Source organism: Sus scrofa, chromosome 3 (genome assembly GCF_054392235.1).
Source record: "Sus scrofa isolate SSC_HxYL_T2T_F1_AM1 chromosome 3, Sscrofa_HxYL_maternal_Yorkshire_Landrace_v2.0, whole genome shotgun sequence".
Classification (NCBI taxonomy): Eukaryota; Metazoa; Chordata; class Mammalia; order Artiodactyla; family Suidae; genus Sus; species Sus scrofa.
Window position 1 is genome coordinate 31239111 of NC_139385.1, and position 26298 is coordinate 31265408.

General features: G+C 50.2%; 1 protein-coding gene across 2 annotated transcripts; it reads left to right on the forward strand.

Annotated features, from left to right (window-relative positions):
- The first annotated feature begins 3002 nt into the window (after positions 1-3002).
- Positions 3003-25548, forward strand: GP2 (glycoprotein 2). 2 transcript variants are annotated; one of them, XM_005662102.4, is made up of 11 exons: positions 3003-4717; positions 5854-6029; positions 9616-10056; positions 11481-11597; positions 12990-13207; positions 13976-14124; positions 15480-15725; positions 16939-17101; positions 18295-18379; positions 20095-20139; positions 24199-25548. In XM_005662102.4, exons 2-11 carry the CDS (start codon positions 5954-5956, stop codon positions 24255-24257), a joined length of 1599 nt encoding a protein of 532 aa, XP_005662159.1. In that variant the 5' UTR covers positions 3003-4717; positions 5854-5953; the 3' UTR covers positions 24258-25548. The 2 variants fall into 2 exon arrangements, with proteins under 2 accessions (XP_005662159.1, XP_003124619.2); XM_003124571.5 differs by lacking the exon at positions 9616-10056 and having other exon boundaries at positions 4439-4717.
- Positions 25549-26298: the final 750 nt, after the last annotated feature.

Consider the following 26298-nt stretch of genomic DNA (forward strand, 5'->3'; position numbering starts at 1 on the left):
TCCTCATGGGGTTCACCATCTGGTCAGAGACTGGGTTCAGCTCTGGTTCTGTGATTTTAAATAAAATACATAATGTCTCTGAGTTTCATCCATCCATCCAGTCAATCCATCAGGAAATATTTTCGGAGCAGCTCCCAGGCACTGGGCTAGCTGCTGGGGATACAGTAGTGAGCAATTCCTGCCCCTCCTGGAACTTAAGGTCTGGCAGGAGAAAAAGAACATGAACAAGTAATTATAAGCATGTCAGGTGTTGCAGGAAAGGAGGCTGTATCAGGGGGCTTCTGCTTCTATATGATGAAGATCATAAGGATACCCTTACAGGGTTCATTTCGTTTTTCAGAAACATTTATTTGAGCACCCAGTATGTGCCAGGCACTGTGCTAGGTGCTGGAAAAGACCTATAAGAATCTTAAGACCTATAAGAATAAGACAGACAGGAATTCCCGTCGTGGCGCAGTGGTTAACGAATCCGACTAGGAACCATGAGGTTGCAGGTTCGATCCCTGGCCTTGCTCAGTGGGTTAAGGATCCAGCGTTGCCGTGAGCTGTGGTGTAGGTTGCAGACGCGGCTTGGATCCTGCATTGCTGCGCCTCTGGCGTGGGCCAGCAGCTCTAGCTCCGATTCGACCCCTAGCCTGGGAACCTCCATATGCCATGGGAGCGGCCCAAGAAATGGCAAACAAACAAACAAACAAACAAAAAAAGAACAAGACAGACATAGCCTTGTCTTCAGGAGCCTTAAAATCCTTAGAGGTGACTTATCTGGCCCATCCTAGGCATTGCTCCATCCTTTGCCCTTCTCCCTGCCAATGCAGAAGGGGTAGACCTATTTCTAGGGACTTGGTAGCAGAAGCAGAAATCACATCATTGCCCCCATTGAACGGGGATACTTTGCAAGGGGTGGGTCTCCAGGAGGCTCTGCTGGCCCCCTGGTACCCAGATATCCCTAAGGTCTCTGACTGCTTCATCACATGGACAGAGGAAGCTGATGCCAATGGGAAATGTCCACCCTGATGCCAGCTGCTCCTTGGACCCCAGCTGTGGCTTTCCAGAAGAAACCATGGCCCTGCCTCACTAATCCCAGGGAAAACCACACGTGTGTATCAGCAAACAGGGGGCTGTGGGAACAGCGTATCTCGAGTTAAGGAACCTCTTATCACAGGCAGACACGCACCGAATCCCCGTGCCTGCTGCCTTTACATAAGAGCTTTTCGTGGAAGGATGTCCCTGATCATTGGCCCTGGGTAGACATGTGCACAAACATCTGTACTTTGACTCAAGCACAGCAGAACATAAAGATAAAAACAAGGGCCAAAGGAAAAAGCCCATCAGAATGTGTCCTTTTGTCTCTCTCTTCCTTTTCTTTTCCTGTAGTTTTCTCTCCTTTCTTGTTTGCTGTAAGATAGTTCAACTCAATATTCGACAGATATTTTGAGCATGAATTCAAGGCTGAATACTTTTCTAGGCAATAGGGAAAGTTCCAGTGATCAGAACAGAGCCCTTGCTGGTAAAGAGCAAGGGGAGACATTTAAACAGTAGCTATGTGATATATCGGCGAGGGGGTGATAAGAACTTTGGGGGGAAAAACAAGGGTGTTATTTTATATAGGACGGTTGGGGAAGTTCTCTCTGATGAGTATAAGCTGAGAGAAGTAAGAAAATTAACTAGGGAGGTATCTGAGGAAGGACATTGCAGGCAGTGGGCCAGCAAGTGCAAAGGCCCTGAGACGGGAATGTGTGTCTCTCCACCAAGCTTTCCCTAAGACTTGGACATCATAAGTTGGAGACATCCCATACAGGAAAGGGACTGGAGCATACCTATTTGATTTGGTCCATCTGTTTATTCCACATGTACTTACTATGTGCTGATTAGACCTGTAAAGACAGGATCCCTGTCTGCAAAGATCTTACAGCCTTCAGAGGGAGACAGATTACATTAGTGGGCAATTTTGTGTGACCACAATCAGCCCAGAGAGGCAGAAGAGCATGGAAGAGCAGCACAGCAAGCCTGTGGAATTCAGGGAAGACTTCCTAGAAGAGGCGAACCTGAGTGATAAGCAACAGGAGGCCAAGAACAGCATGATCCAGGCAGAGGGAATTGCGTATAGAAAAGTTTGGAAGGGGAGGAGTTCAGAGACCCCCAGATAGGCTGGGGCAGAGCGTGGGTGGGGAGAAGCTGTGGATGAGGTGGGACCTGGGCTCAGACCCCAGGAAGCCTAGCGTGCAGGGGGTGGGGCCTAATGCTGAGGGGGATGCTGTGGCATCTGGCGGCAGGGACATAACAGAATCAAAGGGGACAAGAAGGAAAGCAGGGAGCTCCAATTGGCAGTGGTTAAAATCACCCTCCTAAGAGAGGGTAGTGACCTGAATTAAGGTTGACCAAGAAGGGATGAGGAAGAAAGGAAAGGCTCAAGAGTATTTGAAAGACTGGTGATTATTGGAAACGGGAGGCTGAGGGAGAAGGGAGGGAGCCAGATTTCCAGCTTGGGTGACCAGATGAGCTGTGGCATCATTGATGAAGACAGATTATTCAGTGAGGAAGGAGAGAGGGGAATTGATGAGTTTGGATTTGGACCTGCCAAGTTTCAGGGCGCCTCCAGCATCACAGCCTTCAGATGGCTCTGAAGTTCAAGGGAGCAGTCAGGGAGGGAGATACCAGATTTGAAACTCACCAGCCTATGGATGGTACTTGAAACCATGCGCTAACTTGATACCTTCTAGGGAGAGTCCGCAGAGTGACAAGACAAATGGGACCCACCAGCGGTCTCAAGGAAAGATGGAGGAACAGGATAAGGACAGTGACAGAGCACAAGGGTCCAGACACGTAGAGGAGAATCAAAAAAACAACTGGTAACAGGGGAGGCAAGGAAATGCAGAGCACCTGGAGGAAGCAAGGAAAAGCTCCAGTGATGGGGCTCCAGAAAAAACGTCCAGCGGACTCGCCGAAGAGGTGACCTTGGCAGGGCAGCTTTAGCCACAAGCCTCCAACTGGAATGGAGAAGTCAGAGTGGGATGGAGGAGCTGTGTTTGCAAAGGGGAACGATCGCCTTATCAGGACTTGGGGAGGAAGTGGAAGATGGGGGTGGATGGTCATATGTTTCTAGGGGAAACACGCAAAATTGAGGGAGGTCAAGTGGGATGGCTTACATTTTCTTCAAGGAGGATGCAAGGCACCTGCTGAGAATGGAGGAAGTGGGAGACAGAGTCGGTAGTGGTGGTCGCAGGAACTGTTTAAAAGGATGGAGAAGCTTGAGATTGGCCACTGGGGCGACTGGGGTTAGTACCTGGCCCAAATCAATGGATCCATGAGGTCTTTGTGGGGTTAAAAGAACTCCCCAATTCGGCATTTGTTGCTATTCTAAGTTCCACGTTTAGGGGACTTTTCTCCAAATGCACTAAGAGTAGAGAAGGTGGCTTGTGCCACCTTTTCTTGATCCAGGTTGAGGGTTAGCGGGAAGGTGTTACCGATGCCAGGGCCTCCCATGCTCCCGGATCTCATAGCTTTGGCTCCTTGAAGCGCTCCAGAGGAACACAGAAAAAGCAGCGGCCATTTATTCCGCTAAATCTTCGACTACTTATTAGTTCTCTGATAGCTACCTTGCCACAAAAGCCAGGTCTAAGCCAAGAGTTTAAAAGTCTGAGATCTTCAGGAGTTCCTGTTGTGGCTCAGAGGTTAACGAACTCAACTAGTATCCATGGGGACGTGGGTTCAATCCCTGGCCTCGCTCAGCGGGTTAAAGATGTGGCATTGCTGTAAGCTGTGGTGTAGGTCACAGATGAGGCTAGGATTCTGTGTTGCTCTGGCTGTGACACAGGTTGGCGGCTACAGCTCCGATTAGACCCCTAGCCTGGGAACTTCCATATGCCAGGGGTGCGCCCCTAAAACACCACCACTACCACCACCAAGTAAAAGTCTGAGATCTTCAGCTTCCCCTCAGTTCTGTACCTTCCAATCTCTAGGAAGCCAACCTCTCAAAAGGCTCTTCTGATGCTTATTTTATTGGTCCTAGACTCTCCTTTGCTGGTCCCTGATTCACGCATCCCCAAACTGGCCCTTCCCAGACTCCTCAACACGGAGCATGTGAAGTTGGGTAGATTCTATGGGCCCCAAATGAGAAACGCCTGCCCCCTCTCCCTTCCTAATTCCCTTGCTCTGACCGATTTTAAGCTGAGTGGCATCCAGACAGAAGCAGAAGTGTTCTGAGGTGATTCGCTAGGAACACAAGGTACAATTGGCAATCCATTGTGCAAACAAGTGTCTGTTTGCTTTCTCTCCACTTCCCGTTGGGTATTAAGCTTCCTTTTGATTCGTGCTTGGTTTCTGGTGATAAATATGGTACCAGCGTCTTTCGTTTATTCTAAGGATTACATGTGAGAAGTAACGGGTGCAAAGCACCCAGTGTGACCAGCGTTCAGTACAGGCTGCCCTTGTTTAGAGAGAAGCATTTGCATGCAGAAGAGACAGCTAGGAGGGTTGCCATTGTGGGGGGAGGTGTGTGCGTGGCCAAGGGGCCTTCCTTCACCAGCCTTTGTGATACATTGTTTATCTTACCTACACCCAGGCAGCCCAGGGGACGCCTGAGAGGTTAACTCCAGCCACACCTCTGCACCAATCGTGGAGAGTCACATGAGTGGGAAATGGAATAAAAGGACGGTCCACAGCAGGCTTGCATTCCCACGGCTGGAGGAGGAGGAACGCTCTGTTCTCACCCCCCCAGGTAAGCTCTGCAGCCTCTCCCCTGATCCTGGGGGCCTCCCCTGATCCCCTGACCCACTGGAATTGCTCGGGTTCTTTGTTTCTGGAAGCACGCAGAACCTAGCAGGGAGTCTGGACGTTGGCTCTGGCTGAGGGCTCCAGATATCACTCGAGGTCCAGGTTGGCCCTGACCCCAGCCACTGGCTGCTCCAGGCCTAAAGCTGCACCCCGCCCCCCAAACCCGGGTCCTTGGATGCCCCACCAGAAAGACAAGCATCTCCTTTGGGTCTCATCTCTCAGAATCCCCAGTCCGGGATGCTCTCTCAGCATATATTCACGATAGCCCTTCCAGAAACAGACCTCTATCGCCAAGCAGATCTTCCAGAGGTTGCGCTAAGTTATCTAAAGATTATCCCAATTGAGGAAAGCGTATCCCAGAAGAGGCAATGTTATTTATTTGAGTGTCGGCAGGCGCTTCATGGCCCTTTGTTTCGACCCTCTCCCTCCTGAAATATTATTCATTCATCCCTTAAACTTTTATTGAGCACATCTCATGCACCAGACCCTGCCATGCTAGGAGCCGGCCATAGGCTCAGTTTGACACGGTCTCACGCCCTGCCCAGCACAGACATCCACAGAGGGCACTTGGGGGTCTCTTAACATAGTGCCCGATGCACCAAACTAAGGTAGGGAAGCTGTTACTTTTGTCTGAAGGCATTTACGGCACCGTAACTCTTTCCTCCATCCGGTCTCCAAGAGCCTCTACTTTGACCTGAGTAGCAAGCGACCTGAGAACTTCTGGGACCTTCTGCCGTGCTGGCTGGCTCTAAGCTTGCCTTTGGCTTTCTTGTTGTCCCCCTCATGCCCTTGGCAAGTCTCCTGCTCCTGTTCTACCAGCTCCTTTCCCTTCCTTTCATGAAGGAAGCCATCGGTGCATTTCTGAGAACACGGGCCTACGCAAAGCCATCTCACTTCCAGCACAGAGCTCGCGCATAGGAGGGGGCTCAGGAAATATTTCTGGGCTTAATTGACTTTGAGTCTCAGCTTGGTCATCTGTAAAATGAGAGCGATAATAATACCTCCCCTCCTTAAGTGAGCGAGGGGCTTAGTAATGTCACAGCCCGCACTGATGTGTTTCCTTCTTACCCCCGAACACAGGGGAACGACCTCAGGTGCCCTGATTGTATCTGGGCCTGTCTCTTGCGCCCACTGCATGGAGAGTGTGCAGGCTGCTGAGTGACCCGCCTTGTCTCAGCTCATGGGAAGCATGGCTCCCGTCCTGGGGCTGGCCTTGGCCTCCTGCATTCTGACCCTGGCATCTGCGGAGCAGCAAGGTGAGTGCCCGGCTCACCTGGCATCTCCGATGTCCCTGGGTACCTGGGGAGCGAGCGAGCGAGCGAGCGAGCGAGCGAGTACGGACGTGGAGAAGGGGGTTCAGGGTCAGTGAGGAGACTGGGGCGGGATGAAAGCCAAGGCGCAGAAGCCAGACGTCAAGGGAAAAGAGATGAGAGAAGCCAACCGGAATCCCAGGCACAGTCTCTCCAAGAGCCAAATCAGAAACGCCCCCTCCAAGGAGAGTGGGAGCCCGTCAACATAACTTCCCCTGCCCGGATATGGGGGCGATCCGAGAGCACGGATCACCTGGTCACTCTGTGCCTTGTTTTGGCAAGCGGCTGGCTCTTGTTTGGGCAAGCGTTTCTTCTTCCTCGGAATCAGGTCGCTCCCCTGCAACATGAAAGCACTAGATGGAGGGAGCTCTCTGTGGTCCTTCCAGAGATCCCTCTGGGCATCTTAGCGGCTTGTAGGAAGGGTTCTCAGGCTCAATATGAGGATGAACGTTTTCTGCCCACGTCCCCCGTGGAGGGGGCTGAAGGGACTCAGCACATGGCCTCCCATGGGAAAAGACAGCCTGGGCAGGAAATAAGCCAAGAATAACAAGTGCGGTGACTCCTTTCCTTAACACAAGCATGTTCCCAAGCAAGCTTGAAAATCTCTTTTCTAAAAAGTCCCTCGATGGTACACCAGAGTGATTCAGTTACACAGAGACACGTATCCATTCTCTTTCAGAATCTTTTCCCACATGGATTATTGTAGAATAGTTCATACAGCAGGTCCCACTGGCCAGTCATTCCATATACATCAGAATGCTAATACCAGTCCCAGCCCTGGGTCCATCACCTATATTTCTTTTTTCTTTTTTTTTTTTTTTTGTCTTTTTGCCTTTTCTAGGGCTGCTTCCCATGGCACATGGAGGGTCCTAGGCTAGGGGTCTAATAGGAGCTGTAGCCACCAGCCTACACCACAGCCACAGCTATGTGGGATCTGAGCTGTGTCTGCGACCCATGCCATAGCTCACGGCAACACCGGATCATTAACCCACGGAGGGAGGCCAGGGATCAAACCCACAACCTCATGGTTCCTAGTTGGATTCGTTAACCACGGCACCGCAACGGGAACTCCCATCACCTACATTTCAATAAAGCTTTTAAAAAAATGAAACAAACAGTCTCTCTAAAGATCCCCGCTTTATTGGGACAGACAGAACCCTAGCAATCAGGGGCACCTGTTAAATAACTTATGTATTAAAAAAAAAAGTGTGATGTGATCCTGGCGCATATATTTAATTCATGATCCAGGCACTCATACATTCAATGTCTCAGAGCTAGAGGATAGAATTAACTGGAACCGCTAGGCTCAGTGCTATGCTTGGCATTTTACACCTATTATCTCGTTTAATCTCCTAACAATCTATTAAAGCTTTATCTCCCCAAATAAGGCATCTTAGTGCAAGATATACCATCCCCCATAGGTATGATGTACCAGTTATGTTTTTAATACCTATGAAAAAAGTATATAGAGATTAAAAAATTCTTTAAGAATGCAGATTTGGGGGGAGTTCCCGTCGTGGCTCAGTGGAAACGAATCCGACTAGGAACCATTAGGTTGCGGGTTTGATCCCTGGCCTTGCTCAGGGGGTTAAGGATCTGGCATTGCCATGAGCTGTGGTGTAGGTTGCAGACTTCGCTCGGATCTGGCATTGCTGTGGCTGTGGTGTAGGCCGGAGGCTACAGCTTCCATTCAACCCCTAGCCTGGGAACCTCCATACGCCGAGAGTGCAGCCCTAAAAAGACCCCCCCCCAAAAAAAAGAAAATTCAGATTTTGAGCTGATGCTATTGGCCATTAACATTCTCTCTGTAACGCACGTCTCAATGTGAAGCAAGGATTTTCACATTAATCATTATCATTTAATAAAATTCCTATTACTTAGAAAAGAATCTGGGATCACAGGTATTATTCCTTGGGATGGTAGGAATTTATAAAAAGGGTCATTGACAGAAGCAGATGAAAGAAACAGTAGGACAGGGGAACATATGAGTGGCATATGCACACGAGTGGCATGACATACGTCATGCCCTGAGGTGTGGGAACATGAAGTTTGGAGCCCTTAGTTCGCAGGTGTTGTTTTGTAGATGACTCTCAGGGGAGTTAAACCACCTGCCAAGGTCACTGAGTCCGCAGGTGCAGAGCTGGATTTAAACCCAGACCGACCAGCTTGTGGTTTCCTCCTCCCTCCACCCTGCTTCTGCCTGACCTCTCCACCTCTTCACACATCAAAGTCCCTGAACCTGTTAAAAACCACGAGGTCAGCAATCCCATTAGATGAAGGGCTCTCAATGGGGGGTGATTCTGCGCCTCAGGGAACAATCGGGAAGGTCTGGAAAGGAAGATAGTATCAGCATCTAGTGGATGGAACCAGGGCTGCTGGGAAACATCCTACAGCTCCCAGCATGGAATCATCCAGCTCCAAGTGCTGAGATGGAGAAATCTTACGTTAAAGCTTCAGCTACTGATAACAGAAAAAGGTCTAAGACATTAAGTAAAAAAGACAAGTGAAAAGAAAAACTGTCTGCCATTAAAGGCGTGTTTTTATTTTGTAAAAAACTGTATTTTAAACATATGCAAAGAAAGAGTCAGGAACCTGTGCAACAGGCTTACAATTACTCCTGGGAATGGAAGGGGTGATAGCAACGTTCATTTCTACTGTATTCATTGTAATGACCCTTGAGGTTTTTGCCATAAGTCTATATTACATTTACAATGAGAAAAACAAATATTGGTCAGATAGGACCCCTATTTGGTCACACCAGGGAGCACTACACAGCTCCAGAGCAAGGGCAGCCATCAAGCTCAGTGTGAATAAGGCCCCCTGGGGTTGTGCAGGGCAGAGTTCCTGCTGTATGGTTTGTTCATTTGTTTGTTTGTTTGTTTGCTTTTTAGGGCTGCACCTGTGGCATATGGAGGTTCCCAGGCTAGGGGTCCAGTCAGAGGTATAGCTAGCTGCCAGCCTACACCACAGCCGTAGCAACAAGGGATCAGAGCTGCACTACAACCTACACCACAGCTCACGGCAACACCTGATCCTTAACCCACTGAGCGAGGCCAGGGATAGAACCCGCACCCTCATGGTTCCCAGTCGGATTCGTTTCTGCTGCGCCACAATGGGAACTCCCTCTGCTGTGCTTAATGCCTAGAAGATACCACACACAATGGGCTCATTCTGACCCCAAAAGGATGAAGGCTGGTGTTTAATTAATGGATGGTACGCCTTAGCGTTCCCATTGTGGCGCAGTGGAAACGAACCTGACTAGTACCCATAGGGACGAGGGTTCAATCCCTGGCTTCGCTCAGTGGGTTAAGGATCTGGCATGCCCCTAGCCTGGGAACTTCCCTATGCTGCAGGTATGGCCTTAAAAAGGAAAAAAAAAAAAAAAAAAAAAAAAAAAAAGGATGATGCTACGCCTCTTGCCTGGTTTAGGGCCCTTAGCCCTTTGAGATCCAAGTTGGGGAGTTGGGGGGCAGTAAAAATCCTGTAGGCTCTGGGGTTTCTCAGTAAACCTAAGCCTACCATTCCTCTCCAGGTCCCCAAAACCCCACCAAAGCCAATTCTTACGAGCAGGTCTTGGAGTGCGGAGCCCCTGGCACCCCAGAGGCCGAGCACTGCTTTGACCCCTGCAAGAATTACACCCTCCTGGACGATCCCTCCCGAAGCACAGAGAATGCGGAATTAGCCGAGAACTGTGACAAAGACTTGCACGGCTGGTACCGCTTTGTGGGCACTGGAGGAGAGAAGATGCCGGTAGACTGTGTCCCCGTGTACAGATGCCAGACAGCTGCTCCCCTGTGGCTGAATGGCACCCACCCCACCGTCGGGGAGGGCATCGTCAACCGAACCGCCTGTGCCCACTGGAGCGGCAACTGCTGCTTCTGGAAGACGGAGGTGCTGACGAAGGCCTGCCAGGGCGGGTACCACGTGTACCGGTTGGAAAGCACCCCCCAGTGTAATCTGAGATATTGCACAGGTGAGCGGGGTGGGGGTCCCCAGTGATGCCTCCAGGGGCCACTGGAGTCAGTGCAGCAGATCTGGGACTGGGCACAACTGCCTCCTTATTGTCCAATGAGAGAGTTACCCCAGGGTCGCCAGACCTTCCAGGGGTTCAAGGAAAGCCAGAAATTCAGATTCCCAAGTGGATTCTCCGGCTCCATCTCTCCATGTGGGTAGCATAATATTAAGAATTCAGAACAGGATTCCCATCATGGCGCAGCGGAAACGAATCCGACTAGGAACCATGAGGTGGTGGGTTCGATCCCTGGCCTTGCTCAGTGGGTTAAGGATCCGGCCTTGCCATGAGCTGTGGTGTGGGTCGAAGACACAGCTCAGATCCTGCGTTGCTGTGGCTGTGGTGTAGCCAGCAGCTCTAGCTCCGATTGGACCCCTAGCCTGGGAACCTCCATATGCCGTGGGTGAGCCCCTAAAAAGACAAAAAGACAGGAAGAAAAAAAAAAGAATTCAGAACGCATTTAGATTTCATTTGGGCAGTGTCACTCTCTGAGCTTTGGTTTTCTGATCTGAAAAAAAATGGACAGAGGGAAAAATCACAGCTCATGCTCTCCTTCCTGCTCCTAGTCTAAGCACTTGAAGCCATTAACTCACTCCTCTCACCAGCTTTAAGACAGATGCTTTATAAGATTGGTCTGGATGATGGCTTGGGACATAAGAGACGTCAAGCCGTTCTTCTGACATCACAGAGTCGGAATGAGGTGGAGCTGGATTTGAACCTGGCACCCCTGCTCCACCATCGAAATGCTTTCCCACAGCCCGCAGTCACCACCTGAAGTGAATGCGTGGATGCATGGAAAGTACTGGAACAGCATCTGCCACATGGCGTAGTAAGTTAGAAGCTGGCAGCTCTAGGGTTCTCACCTCGCTGGACTGGGAGTCAGGACATTGGAGTTTGAGGTTTGACCCTTCCACCAAGCATGACACAACTTCTGGCAGGACTTCTGTAGGATGACAGAGAATGACATTAGAAGACAGTCTGTGGGAGTTCCCGTCGTGGCGCAGTGGTTAACGAATCCGACTAGGAACCATGAGGTTGCGGGTTCGGTCCCTGTCCTTGCTCAGTGGGTTAACGATCCGGCGTTGCCATGAGCTGTGGTGTAGGTTGCAGACGCGGCTCGGATCACGCGTTGCTGTGGCTCTGGTGTAGGCCGGTGGCTACAGCTCCGATTCAACCCCTAGCCTGGGAACCTCCATATGCCGCGGGAGCGGCCCAAGAAATAGCAACAACAACAACAAAAAGACAAAAGACAAAAAAAAAAAAAAAAAAAAAAAAAAAAAAGAAGACAGTCTGTGGAAGCCCTGTAAAAAGACCAGGCTGGCCTTGGTGGCCTCAGGCCTGCCCTGTTCTGGGTCCTGATGCTTTTTCTCTGTGCCCCGCCCTAGACCCCACCACTGCCATCGTGGAGAACAAGTGTGAGAAGACCTGCCGCCCCGAGGAGGAATGCCGCCTTGACAATGGCACCTGGAGCTGCTTCTGCAGAAAGGACCTCAACAGCTCGGGTGAGTGGCTGGCAGGGCAGTGCTGGCAGGGCAACGGGGGTCAGGACAAGATGTGAACCCAGGTCAGTGGCGGTGGCACTGAGTCAGGACATGTGAGTGCTGGAAGCCAGTGGCTTGGCAAGGATGGAACACATTTCCAGGTCAGCCACCGGACCATGGCCTCGGGAAGCAGCTCTGGAATGGAGGGTTTGATGAACAGCGACAAAGGTCCTGAGGATGAGAACTCTGCAAGGGTGGAAACTGCTTTCAAATATCTGCAGGCTCATGGGGCTCTCCTTGTAGCTAAGCAGGTTAAAGACCTGCTGTTGTCTCTCTGAGGGTGCGGGTTTGATCCCTGGCCTCACTTAGTGAGTTAGGGATCTGGCATTGCCTCAAGCTGAGGTGTAGTTTGCAGATGTAGCTTAGATCCGGTGTTGCCATGGCTGTGCTGTAGGCCTTGGATGCAGCTCTGATTCTACCCCTAGCCTGGGAACTTCTACATGTTGCAGGTGCAGCTGTAAAAAGAAAAAACAAAAAATCACTGCTGCAGCTCTGGTTCAGTCTCTGGCCAGGGAAATTGTACATGCTATGGGTGTGGCCAAAGGAAAAAAAAAACATTAAAAACTTTTTTTTTATTTAAAATTTTTTTTAAGTTTTCTGAAAAAAGAAAACAAATAACTGCAGAGTACATATGAGGGACAGAGGCAGATGCCAGTGCCAGGTCTGGATTTGCCAGGTTGTAGCTCCAGGGCCTGGAATAAGACCAATACCCTCCCTCTCTGAGCCTTGCTATCCTCATCTGTAAAATGGGGGTAAGAGAAGAATTAAAAATACCCATTGGAGTTCCCGTTGTAGTGCAGCGGAAACAAATCCAACTAGGAACCGTGAGGTTGTGGGTTCAATCCCTGGCCTTGCTCAGTGGGTTAAGGATCTGGCGTTGCTGTGAGCTGTGGAGTACGTTGCAGATGCGGCTTTGATCCTGCATTGCTGTGGCTCTGGCGTAGACCAGTGGCTACAGCTCCGATTGGACCCCTAGCTTGGGAACCTCCGTATGCCATGAGTACAGCCCTAGAAAAGACAAGACAAACAAACAAAAAACAAACAAACAAATAAAATAGTCAATACCTTGTCAGGTATATTTTAGGGTGGCCTGCTCTGGGCCCCCACAGGCACCAGACATGATAAGCTTCGCCAAGCCTGCACACAGTATGCTTGGAAATCTCAGACCAGGGATGTCTCTGCCAGCCTCACCTACTGCAAGCCCTGGTGTGAATTCCGCGTGGGTCCCAGGCCCTTTCCAGTGTCCCCAGCCTCCCAATGGGGTGGGCACGGGGGCTTTGCCACCATGCGGGGGCTGTGCCCACTGCTTCCAGACCCCTGTCCACCCCACCTACCTCGCTCTCGACTTTCCAGATGTCAACAGTTTGCAGCCTCAGCTGGACTGTGGGGCTAAGGAGATGAAAGTGTCGGTGGACAAGTGCCTGCTGGGAGGCCTGGGTTTCGGGGACTCGGTCAGCGCCTACCTGCAGGACCGGAACTGGAACTGCAGCAGCGCCACACAAAGACAGGATGGGAACTGGATCTCCGTGGTCAGCCCTGCGCAGGCTGGTGCCTGTGGTAACGTCCTGGAGGTGAGCAGCTGTTTGCCCCACTGCTGCCCCCGTTTGGGGCAGGGCTGGCGGGGCCTCTCTCAGGAGCTGTGAGACCTTAAGCAAGTCGCTTAGCCTCTTTGGGCCACGAGGGGTGAGGGACCACTTCGTGCTGTTCCAGGAAAGAGCTTAGAAGAGGTCTAATGCCTGAGCTCAGGAAACTCTGTGACTAAGACAATTTTACCTAAGGATGATTGATGTGGGAAGGCCTCGAAGAGAAGCAAGCATGTTCCTGACTGTCCCCAAGGGCCAACAATTTATTCTTCTCCCCCCACCCTTTTTTTTTGCCTTTTCTAGGGCCGCTCCTGCGGCATATGGAGGTTCCCAGGCTAGGGGTCCAATTGGAGCTACAGCTGCCGACCAGCGCCACAACCACAGCAACGCGGGACCCGAGCCGCGTCTGCAACCTACACCACAACGTATACCACAGTTCAGGGCAACGCCAGATCCTTAACCCACTGAGCAAGGCCAGGGATCGAACCCGAAACCCCATGGTTCCTAGTCGGATTCGTTAACCACGGAGCCACAACGGGAACTCCTCTTCTTCTCCTTTTTGATTTGGGTTCCTCATCCCCCAGCCCCTTCCCATAACGAGTCAGTGCCCCTGGGGGAGGAGGCCCATTGAGATCAGAGGGCAGCTTGTCAGCGTGGTTGGCAACATTGACTCTGGAGTCGCATAGACCTGAGTCCCAGGTGCACCTGTGCCCGCGTCCATGCAAACATGTGTGTGGTCTTGTTTTTATGCCAAAGAGAAACCAAACCCATGCCATCTACAAAAACACCCTCTCCTTGGTCAACAATTTCATCATCAGAGACACCATCCTCAGCATCGGCTTCCAGTGCGCGTACCCCCTGGACATGAAAGTCAGCCTCCAGACTGCCCTGCAGCCCATCGTAAGGTACGGTGCCCACCCTGACCCTTGGACCCACGACCCTGACCAACTTCACACACAGTTTCGTTCTTTTTTTTTTTTTTTTTTTCCTCGTTTTTTTTCTAGGGCTGTACCTGCGGCATATGGAGGTTCCCAGGCTAGGGGTTGAATCGGAGCTACAGCTACCAGCCTACACCACAGCCACAGCAACTCGGGATCCGAGCTTCATCTGTGACCCACATCACAGCTCACAGCAACGCCGGATCCTTAACCCACGGAGCGAGGCCAGGGATCGAACCTGCAACCTCATGGTTCCTAGTCAGATTCGTTAGCCATGGCGCCACGATGGGAACGCTGACACACGGTTTCTGATGTCGGTAGGATGCTGCCTACCTCCTTCAGGAGCAGCCCGTTCCATTCCTTCGCTTGTTCATCCCGCGAATATGCGTTGATTACATTGATTAGGAAGTTGGCCCTGAACGAGGCAGGCATAGCATCCTCTGCGGATATTAAAGATTATGACTGGGAAGCAATGCAGCAACGCAAAACTGTTAATTAAATATGCTGAGGGGAAAAAAGTGGGACAATTTCATTTATCTTAAGGAAGAATGGCATTAAACGAATGAATTATATCAATAATCATTTGCAAGTGAGATGAACGCAATTAGGAGTTCAGCGTTTTCTAGTTCATTTTCTAGTTTTCAGATATCATAGGTTGGGGCCCAAGGTTCATTAAAAATAAATGTGAAAGCCATTTTATCCATCTCGTTCAAATTGGCGTGTCACTGAAGATTATGGGGTGCAGGGAAGGGATTCGCTGCTAACAACTGTGAACCCACAGAACTGGGGTTATGTTTTGGTCCTGATCCCACACGTGAGAAGTTGGAGGGGTTCCTTGAGTGAAGGAGAAATGGGTGCTCTCGGATGCTGGAAGGATGGGGAGACATCCTGGAGCCAGACACCTCTGTTTGTCCAGTTTAATGCCTAGAAGATAGTCAGCGCTTGATGTGAATACGTGATTTGAACGCTTCATTTAGGCATCAAAGCTGTGTCTCCGGAGGGCCTTGCTGGGGATTGCATGCTGCACCGAGAGCCCATGTGGTATCGGGAATACGAGGCTGGAGTTCCCGCCTTCCCGCCTTTGCTAAACAGTTGAATTATCAGTGATGGGGTTTGTGTGGAGGGTTTTGAAAGACCTGTATCTGATACTACTCTACACGACTGGTCAATTGGAATAAAACCAAAATCTGCACCCACAAAAAAAAAAAAAAAAAAAAGATGTGTCTCGGACTTCATACCCTGACACAAGTGGGGGCTTGATTGATTTTGTCCTCCCTGGTCAAAACCTGACGTTGCCACTCCTGTGGTTTTCCTGTTCTCAGCTCCCTGAACATCAGTGTGGACGGGGCGGGAGACTTCATTGTCCGGATGGCCCTTTTCCAAGACCCAAACTACACGTATCCGTACGAAGGGGCTGCAGCCGTGCTGTCCGTGGAGTCCATGCTCTACGTGGGTGCCATCCTGGAGATAGGAGACACCTCCCACTTCAACCTGGTGCTGAGGAATTGCTATGCCACGCCCAGTGGGGACAGGGCTGACCCCGTGAGATATTTCATCATCAGAAACAGGTACCGGACCATCTGGGGTTGTCGGTGGGTCCGAATGAGGTTTGGGGTGAGGAGGAAAACGCCTGCCTTCTTCCTGCCTGGCAGTCATGTGAACAGGCTTGCTGCCTTTGGAAAATCATTTCCTATGACTTGTGATGGCCATACATCTTTCAACCCAGAGAGATCACACCTGATATCTGAGCCAAAGCATTCATACAAAATAGCTGGGCAGGGTAAAGAAATGCCAATTCTTTTTCATTTCAGTATCTTTTATGCCTTGGATGATATGTTCGTAGTTCAAAAATAAGGGAGTGCTTAAGTAATGATGGACTATTTAGATAGATATGAACACTGATTTATCAGCATAAAAAAAAGCATAAGGGTTCTGAGACAAAATATTATTGAATGTTGTTAACTGGCAAAAACAAAGGGAAATGTATAGCCCTAGATCACGATTCAAACCATGGGAATAACACTGGTTAATATTTATCACTGAGTTTAGCTGTGTGCCAAGCACTGTGTGATAAGCAGAAAACATGGTTTATCCCATTACTATTATTGTATTATATATATATTATATTATTATTATAAGCTCACATCAACCCTAGGAAGTGCAAATTCCTCTCTCTACTTTATAGTTAAGAAAAATGAGGTTCAGGAGTTCCCGTTGTGGCTCAGTGGTTAACGATTCCGCCTAGGAACCATGAGGTGGCGGGTTTGATCCCTGGCCTCGCTCAGTGGGTTAAGGATCCAGCGTTGCCGTGTGCTGTGGTGTAGGTCGCAGACACGGCTCAGATCCTGCATTACTGTGGCTGTGGCTGTGGCTAGCAGCTGTAGCTCTGCTTCGACCCCTAGCCTGGGAACCTCCATATGCCTCGAGTGTGTCCCTGAAAAGCAAAAAAGAAAGGAAAAGTGGGGTTCCGTAAAGTTAAGTAGTCTGCTCCTGTTCACTTAGCTAGAAAGTGGGTTGGGCTGGAGTTTGAAATCGGTCTGTCTCACTCCATGGCCTATGTTCTCCCCAAACTGAAACTTTGTGGGCTTGTAGGTACCATTGTAGAAGAAGCCTGGAGGCATAAAAGTCTGTGTTGCTAAAATGGAGAAAACCTGGGCAGGAATGCTCTTTAATGCTTCCAATGCTGTTTTTAGACTGGGTACAGATTAAAGATGCAGCCTAGGGCCTTGGGGCCCCTGAGCTCTTCTAGAAGTCAGATCCCTGCCCCTGTCACCCTCTTAGCTGCCCAAATCAACGGGATTCCACTATCCGCGTGGAAGAGAATGGAGTATCTTCAGAAAGCCGGTTCTCGGTTCAGATGTTCATGTTTGCTGGAAATTATGACCTAGTTTTCCTGCATTGTGAGGTTTCTCTCTGCGAGTTCCTTAAAGAACAGTGCCAGCCGGTGAGTATCTCTTCGGAATGAATTATTCAGTCCCTGACATGGGGCCTGGTACCTAGGAGGCTCTCCATATATATTTATTGGAAAGACAGGGAGGAAAGCCAGCTGGATGATGAGATGGAGAGATGGATGGATGGTTGGATGGATGGAAGGGAGGGAAGGAGAACTGGAGGAGGAGAGGGAAGAAAGAAGGATGGATGGATGGACTTTAAGCCTCGAAAAGTCCACATGTGAGCAATTATCATGTCCTGAGGAAACAGATCAGATGAAAAAGCCTGTCCGTTATATTTCCTTGACACAAGACGCATCTTCAATGATTTTAATAATAGTTGACTTTTTTTAGGGCTTACTCTGTGTCAAGCACTGAACTAAAACGTTTCTCTGCCTTATCTAATTTAATTCTCCCAGAAACCCTTTAAGTAGATTATTTTTTATTTTTATTTGTTGGCTTTTTTGCCATTTCTAGGGCCACTCCCATGGCATATGGAGGTTCCCAGGCTAGGGGTCGAATCGGAGCTGTAGCTGCCAGCCTATGCCGGAGCCACAGCCACACAGGATGCAAGCCGCGTCTGCGACCTACACCACAGCTCACGGCAACGCCGGATCCTTCACCCACTGAGCAAGGCCAGGGATCAAACCTGCAACCTCATGGTTCCTAGTTGGATTTGTTAACCACTGAGCCACGACGGGAACTCCCTATGTAGATTATTTTATCAACTCCATTGTACAGATGAGGAACCTGAGGCTCAGAGAGGTCCCCTTCCCAAGCGCCTCACAGCTAGAAAGTATCAGAGCTGGAGTATGCCCTGGCCAAGGTGTGACTGTGGGGCATGTGCTGGGAACCTGGATTTGGCGCTGCCTGCTAAGAGTTGGCTTTTGTTTTGTGCTTACTAGGTGCCTGTGTATTGCATACCTACATCCTTTTCACCAGCAAAATCAGGAGGACACTATTTAATAATAGTAGAGAGGTGGCATCATTTGTCCCAAATGAGACCACTCAAAGAGAGGAGATGCAGACCCAGGTTCATTGGCAGGACAGTGAGAATTCTCTAGACTGAGAAAACCACAGCATCAGAGTTAGGGCCGTATGGTGGGTGGGACCCCATTCTTGGGCCAGAGCTACGGGTTGCAGGAGCTGTCTGGATAGGAACCCCGCCTTTCCATTTTGATTCAATGAGAATTCTTCATCCCCACAGTCCTGCTCAAATAGCCAAGTCCGCGGTGAAGGAGGAGCTATCGACCCAGCCCGGGTTCTAGATCTGGGACCCATCACCCGGAGAGGTAAGTGGCCGGGTCAGTGGTGACCACACCAGATGCCAACTGCTGATCATTCACGCAGATGCGTGGGGTCACCAGCCTGACCGCCTAGGGTCTTCTCTGCTCCCTCTGTGCCCCCACTGCTGGGGAACACGTCTTTCCAAGAGGACCTTTGGCTAATGACATTCTCATTTGCCATGCACGCTGGGCTTCCTGGGGGCTACAAACCAGGCTAAGCTCTCGACATGTGCCAACTCATCACTTAATCCTTTTCTGACTGCATTTATTTTCTGGGTGAGAAGCTGAAGCTCAGAGAGACTGAATAACACGACCGAGATCACTGACTCCTGAGTAGCTGGAGTTTAGCCCTGAACCCAGCTCAGTCTGATCCCAAGGCGTGTGTCCTTTTCCTGAGCCCCTCCTACCAGGTCCCCATAACTCAGTGCCTTGAGGTGAAGTCTAAGTCCTAAACCAACTTCATCTTCTGGAGAATGACTGTGTTTCCCAAAATCCAGTTCCTATATTCTGGGACATGATGGAGGGGAAGCTTTCCAACTGCTCCCCAAATTTTCACCCACCCAGCCCACAGGTTAGCAGTGTTGTCATGATTTTTATTCCCACTGGAATGGTAGTATCTAGACACCCAAAGAGGAGTTCCTGTTGTGCTGTAGTGGGTTAAGAATCTGACTGCAGCCACTCAGGTCTCTGTGCAGATGAGGGTTTGATCCCCAGCCTGGCACTATGGGTTAAAGGATCCGCCATGGTCCCAGCTGTGACATAGGTTGCAGCTCAGATTCAGTCCTGGCCTGGAAACTTTCAGGTGCCACGAGTGCCACCATTAAAAAAAAGGAGTTCCTGTCATGGCTCAGCGGTTAATGAACCCAACTAGCATCCATGAGGACACAGGTTCAATCCCTGGCCTCACCCAGTGGGTTAAGGATCTGGCGTTGCCGTGAGCTGTGGGGTTGGTTGCAGACGTGGCTCGGATCCCGAGTTTCTGTAGCTGTGGTGTAGATCAGCGGCTACAGCTTTGATTGGACTCCTAGCCTGGGAACCTCCATATGCTGCGAGTGTGGCCCTAAAAAGACAAAAGGACAGAAAAAAAGAGAAAGAAAGAATGAATGAAAGAAAGAAAAAAAAGAAAAAAAATGCTAAAGAAATGAAAGCATATTTTTTTTTTGTCCTAGAGGAATTAGGATGCAGTATCATTAGTAACAGTCATAACAGTAACAGCAGCAGTAATACTTTGGGACTGGCACCGTGCCAAACACATTTCTGTGCGTTTCTGTGCATTATCATGGCATGCTTTCAACAGCCTAAGGATGAAGGCGCTTTCATCCCTTCCATTCTCCAGATGAGTAAACTGAGGCTGTCTCCTGAAGAAGCCCCTGCCCGGAGTTGTCCTGTCCCTTTACTGAGCCCTCTGCTTGAGACCCCCTGTGCTGTCCCAGAGTAGCCGGAGAGGTCAGGGACTTGATGCTCGGCAATCAGACCAACCCGGGTTCCAAGCGTTGCCACTTACAGACCTTCCAAGCTTTGGGCTTCTCATCTGTCAAAGAGGGATAAGAACACGTGGCTCACGAATCGGTCAGGAGGATGAGGTTTCAAATGCATGAAAATATGTTTAGAAAGGTACCTGCTAAACTAAAGATGCTTCCACAAGGTGGGCTGTCAGTGACAGCAGCTATGGCCACAGGGCTGTTCTCAACGGAACCCTCACCTTCTTTTCTCGCCTCCAGGTGCCCAGTCTCTTGGCGTCATGAGCGGAACCCCCAGCGCAGCAGGTACGTCATTTTCTCCTGCCTTTCCTCCAGCCCTGCCTCCAACTCTCCTTCTTTCCAATTCAGTGCGTGTTTATGTAGCCTCTTCTCTGTGCCAGGTCTTGTGCCAGGTCCTGTGCCCGCACCTGTAGACCCCGAAGTGACTCAGACTCTAGATGGGCTCTAGAGACCCTCACAGGGTAGCCGGAGAGCTGGCCATTAGACAGGAAATGTTTACTGAGCACCTACTGTGTGCTAGGCATTATTCTAGGTACTGAAGTTATCATGGTGAGCAAGACAGCTAGGAGCCTGCCCCCATGGAGACTGGGTTCCAGTTGGGCGTGAGACCCAAAAAAGTTAACAAGGGAATTTAGAAATAGGAGAGAATGAGGTGATAGAAGGTTACCAGCCTGGGAAATAATGCCTTAAGTAATAGAGGTTTAGTTCTCTCGCACATAAAGGAAGTCCGAAGGCAGGCAATCCGGGGCGAGTAGCACCACGAGGTTATCCAGAATCCAGCCTCTCGGGAGTTCTGATGTTGGCTCAGCGATAACAAACATGGCTAGTATCCATGAGGATGTGGGTTCGATCCCTGGCCCTGCTCAGTGGGTGAAAGGATCTGGCATTGCTGTGAGCTGTGGTGGAGGTCACAAATGTGGCTTGGATCTGGCATTGCTGTGGCTGTGGTGTAGACCGGCAGCTGTAGCTCTGATTGGACCCCTAGCCTGGGAACTTCCCTAAGCTGCGGGTGTGGCCCTAAGAAGCAAAACAAAAAAGAGGATCCAGCCTCTCTTCATGGATGGGGAAGGGGGAAAGGCTAGCTCCTAATAAAGAGAGGTAGGCTCTGAAGGCATTTTTCAGGTTATCAGAAGAATCCCAACCCTTGGAAACCTCTATCTGGATGTTTCTCCCCACTTCCCCATGCATCTCAGTCCCCCAGTTTTTCCAACCAGGGCTCTGACATTGGACATTGTAGCAGAGCTGCCTTCACAGGGTCTTCAACCACCTTGTAAGCCTGGGAATGACAGGGAGCCCAAATTTGCTTCTCAGCCATATCTACTCTTCAGAGATATGGGCCTCTTATAAGCCAGCTACCAAAGAGAGACCCTCTGGGAGTTCCCGCTGTGACCCAGCAGGTTAAGAGCCTGATATTGTCTCAGTGAGGATGAGGGTTTGATTCCTGGCCTTGTTCAGTGGGTTAAAGATCTGGCATTGCTGCAAGCTGGGGCCTAAGTCACAGGCGTGGCTTGAGTCTGGTGTGGCTATGGCTGTGACTAAGCCTGCTACTGCAGCTCCAATTCAACCCCTAGCCTGGGAACTTCAACATGCTGTGAGGACAGCTGTAAAAAGAGAAGAAAAAAAAAAACCAAAAACCAAAAAAAACAAAAACAAAAACAAGAGACCCTCTGGTCTCTCCCATGGCCCTAACAATTAAAACTCCTCAGTTTCTTACCCTTCTGCTATAGAGCCTTACTATAAAGCAATAATAATTCCATCCCCCCTGTACTTAAAGGCCTGAATCATTGCACTGGCCAGAGAATTTCCCCCTCAACAGGGACTTTCTCTTGAGTCACTAATTGGTGAAATTTTTAGCAATTGTTTTGCTACCTTATGATGGGAACTACTCATGGCACATATATTAGTTGGGATTGGGTTCTCACGAAAGGGAAAAAGAAAAAGAATCCAGCCTCCTTCCAGCTCACCCCCCTACTATCTTCATGGTCCAAGATGGAAGTCAGAGCTCCAGTCTTTTTATCTAGACAGCAGATGGAGGGAACGTGGAAGAAGATAATGACTGTTAAACATTCCTGGAAGCGGACATCTCTTACCTCCACTTATATCTGTTTGGCCAGTGCTTAGCCACATGGCCACACCTGCCTGCAAAGGACTTTGGGAAATGTAGTCTTTATCCTGGGTGGCCATGTGCCCCAACCCACATCTGATGGTTGTATTAACAAGATAGGAAGGAAGAATGAATATCAGAATGGATAAATGGTCAAAACTATTTTTTCAGAGGAGGTGATGTCTGAGTTAAATGAGAAAAAGGAGCCAGGTGTCCAAACATTAGAGGAACACGTCCCGTGGGAAAAATGAACAATTGCAAAAAAGAGACAGGCAATGAATCACAAGCAAGTGGATAGTGCAGAAGGGGCAACATAGAAGAGTGATGAGCTGTATTGGATAAGGTCAGGAGAGAACTTCAGCAAGGGTAACATCAGAATGGGGTTTTAATGGGTGACGCAGCTTTTAACAGGGAGGCAAATCTAAGAAATACATCATGGACCAAAGCGAAAGCAATGCTATTATGATTTCACTAACCTAGGGGGTTCCCGCTGTGGTGCAGTGGGCTAATGGTCCAGCTCATCTCTGTGGAAGCACTGGCTCGATCCCTGGCCTAGTGCAGCGAATTAAGGATCTGGCATTGCTGCAGCTATGGTGCAGGTCGAAGCTCTGGCTTGAATTCGATCCCTGACCTAGGAACTTCTGTATGCTGCAGGGGTGTTGGAAAAAGAAAAAAAAAAAAAAGATTTTACTAACTCCAAAATGGCCTATATTGGTGAACTAAGACATGAAAACATCCTATCCGTTGTCAAAGCTCCGACGAGATAACAGTCTAAAAGTTTCCAGGGAGTTACCTTTGTGGCTCAGCAGTTAATGAACCTGACTAGGATCCATGAGGATGGGGGTTGGATCCCTGGCCCCGCTCAATGGGTTAAGGATCCCGAGTTGCTGTGGCTGTGGCGTAGCCAGCAGCTACAGCTCCAATTCAACCCCTAGCCTGGGAACTTCCATATGCAGCCCTGAAAAAAGCAATAAATAAATAAAATAAAATAAGTTTCCAAATAAGCCCAAGATGTCCTCTCTATACTCAGGGCTATTGTTCAGACAATGCTCAGAAAAGCAGTGCTCCCTGGAGAGGGGAGGTTAGGTTAGGGCTCAGACTGAAAGCAGCTTGGGAGCCAGGACCTCAATCACATTCATTTCTTCCAGCCCTTCAGGTTAGCACAGTGCCTGGAACAGCCTGCCTTTACCAGAGATTGTGCCAAACTGACTAATTTCTCAGTGGGTGGTGGATTCTGGAGCCTTCTGGAAATGGAGGGAATCCATCTAACTCCAATGTGGTGGCAGACCACCACAAGAGGGCACCTATGGTTTTCACAGTGTGCTGTGTCCCACAACCATCCCCTCTGCCCCCCACGGCCATGCCTGCGGCATATGGAATTTTCCAGGCTAGGAGTGGAATCAGAGCTGCAGCTGCCAGCCTATATCACAGCCACAGCAATGCCAGAGCTGAGCTTCATCTGCAACGTATAATGCAGCTTGCGGCAATACCAGATCCTTAACCCACTGAGCAAAGACATGGATCAAACTCACATCCTCATGGAGACTACGATGGGTTCTTAACCTGCTAGGCTGCCATGGGAACTCCCAGAGCTGAGATTCTAAGCAAAGTTGTCAGGCCTCAGAAGTAGTGCTTTTAACCCTCTGGGTCTTTCTTCCTTTTCAGTATTAGTCAGAAAATGTAATGCTAGCTGCTGTGACAAACAGCCCCCAACTACCTATGCTTTTAACACAAGAGTTTATTTCCCACTAAATTACTGGAGGATGCATTCTGTACCTTTGTGGTCATCAGGAACTCAGGTTCCTACCTTCTGCTAACTTCTGGCAGCTCCACCGTTCCCTGAAAGTCCTCTCTTGGATCCTTTGCCTCTGGTCCCTAGAGGGTAGACGAGGGAGCACAAAGAATCATGTGGGACATCTTGAGGCCCAAGCCTAGAAGTGGCATATATGACTTCTACCCACATTCCACTGGCCAGCTTCAGTCATAGGGCCCCACCTTCCTGCAAAGGAGGTAGGGAAGTGCCTTCCAATGTGCCCAGGGGCAAATGGAACTGTTGGGTACTGAGACACCTTTGCCCCTGTCACATGACCCTTTGCCACCTTCCCCGGGCTGGAACCCCAAATAGATATTAAGGCGACTCTGCCTTTGTCATCCCTGTAAGGTGGAAGACAGCCATGTCACCTTGCTTTGGCTGCTGAGTTCCAAAGCCCAGCCCCTGACGGTCCTCCCTTGTGTTTCAGGGTTCCTGGTGGCCTGGCCCATGCTCCTCCTGCCTCTTCTCCTGGCTGCGCTGTTCTGAGAGCCCCACTGGCATCGGGCCTTGAAGCTCCTGTTCGTCGCTCTGGCAATGGTTTCCAATCACCCTACAGCTCAGCCGGTTCTCTCTCCGCATCACACAGGCGGTCTTGGTGTTCACAGACTCCGGGCCAGGCGGGGTTTGGGGCCAAAGAAGACCTTTCTTTTGTTTGATACTCTCAATGCCTTTGCATTCCTCTTTTTCTCGTGGTGGGGGCCCTGTCGCCTGGCCTGGCCTGCCTTCCTCATTCATTAGCAGGATCTTGAAAGCAGACGGGCTGGGCGCCTCTGTGGCCACAAGTGCAGCCCATGCTTCTCCTTGTCATTGCGGCGAAGGGCCGGGAGGTGAATTTGTAAAAGAGGTACCTCGAGGTACCTGTCTCCCCAAGTATCCCCTCTCTGATTTGCTGTTGAATTGAACAGACCAGTGCTAGCTCTGGCCCTGCTCCCTCTAATGTGTTTCCATCATGGTCTCAACAATCGCCACCGGAACATGTTGCAAAGGGGCCCCTTTTGGAGATGCTGCTCCAGGGGACACTGAGCCCCATTGCTCCCTTGTGCCCTGTCACACCACAGACTCGCTTTGACGTGGCTAGAACTACGCAGACCCCTACCCTTGGGATCTGGATGCTGGAGGAACTGCTCGATTGGGGTGCAGAGATGCTGTCACCCCAGAGCACACCTCTAGCTATAAATACTGATACCCTTGCTCTGGACAGTTAAGCAGGGACTCCCAGTATAAAATCATGCATCAATTCTGCCATGGGGTTGTAGAGGCAGAGCTGGGGGAGGGTGAAGTCCCTTTCTGGAAGCCTTTCATGAACCCTCACAAAGCCTCCGCCAAAATGCCAGAGGCAGGCAATGCTTTGCCTTTCCACAGCCGTGCAGGAGGCACCTCCAAGCTGGCCTCAGGGAAAGTGACAGGATCAGGGCCAGGCTCCCAGGGCAGAGCCTGTTCATCTGCTAGCAGGGGACTTGCCAATGTGCCACGCTGTTCCCGTGATGCTACGGTTGCAAGAAACAGAAACCTGCTCCAAAGGACTCAGGCCAAAGGGGAATTGATTAGAACGATACAGGAGCATGAAGTCCAAGGGCAGAAGACACAGCCTGGCTGCTTATAGGTGAACCCCGAGGAATCAAAGTCTGTGGATCTTTCCATCCGTCGCTCTTCCTGGAACCATGCAGCCTTCACACCCTCTGTCTTTGTGTGGCCCCTTCATTTCCCCCTCTCTCTGTGAAACTAGCTTTTCCTGTCCATCCATCATCCTTGATTAAATGCGGATGCTGCAGCTTCATATCAGTTTCCCTTTCAGGGACCACAGACACTGACTGGCATTCTGGTATCCCACATCCAAAGAACACACGGCGAAGCTCATCTCCCTGCCCGCGTCCGAGTGCTTCACCTGGTCCCATCACTGAGGCCAGGCGAGCAGGCTCATCTAGCACCAGCATAGCCACCGGGGCCACCCTGAGGGCTGTTCTTTGCATGAAGGTCCCAAAAGGCCACTATGATAGTGGCTTCTTTAAAAGAGGGGTTCCTGGGAGGAACTGCTTCTTAGGAAGTCCAGAGGCTTCATCGCTATTACACTCCAGTGGAGGTGGTGTGTTAGGAATGGATCTCAAAGGAGCTTAGAGGGCTTAGCTGTCTTCCCCTGCGGCGCAGAGGGGCTGGGCTAGTGCAAGATCCCCAGGAAATGAGCCACAGGGAGACTTAAGGGACCCATCATCACACAGGGAGCCCATGCCTGTCATTTATTTAGGGCTATAGCTCAGTCCACAGGCCATAGGTCCCATCTTACAGAGGTGGAAGCTCGGATTCAGCTATGTTGGTAACTTGCTCAAGGTTGCACAGTGAGGTAGTGACAGATTCCAAGACTGGAACTCAGGTTTGCTTAAATTCATGTATTTATTTATTTTTTAGGGCTGCACATGTGGCATATGGAAGTTCCCAGGCTAGAGTCGAATCAGAGCTGCAGCTGCTGGCCTACACCACAGCCACAGCCACGCCAGATCCAAGCCGAGTTTGTGACCTACGCTGCAGCTCA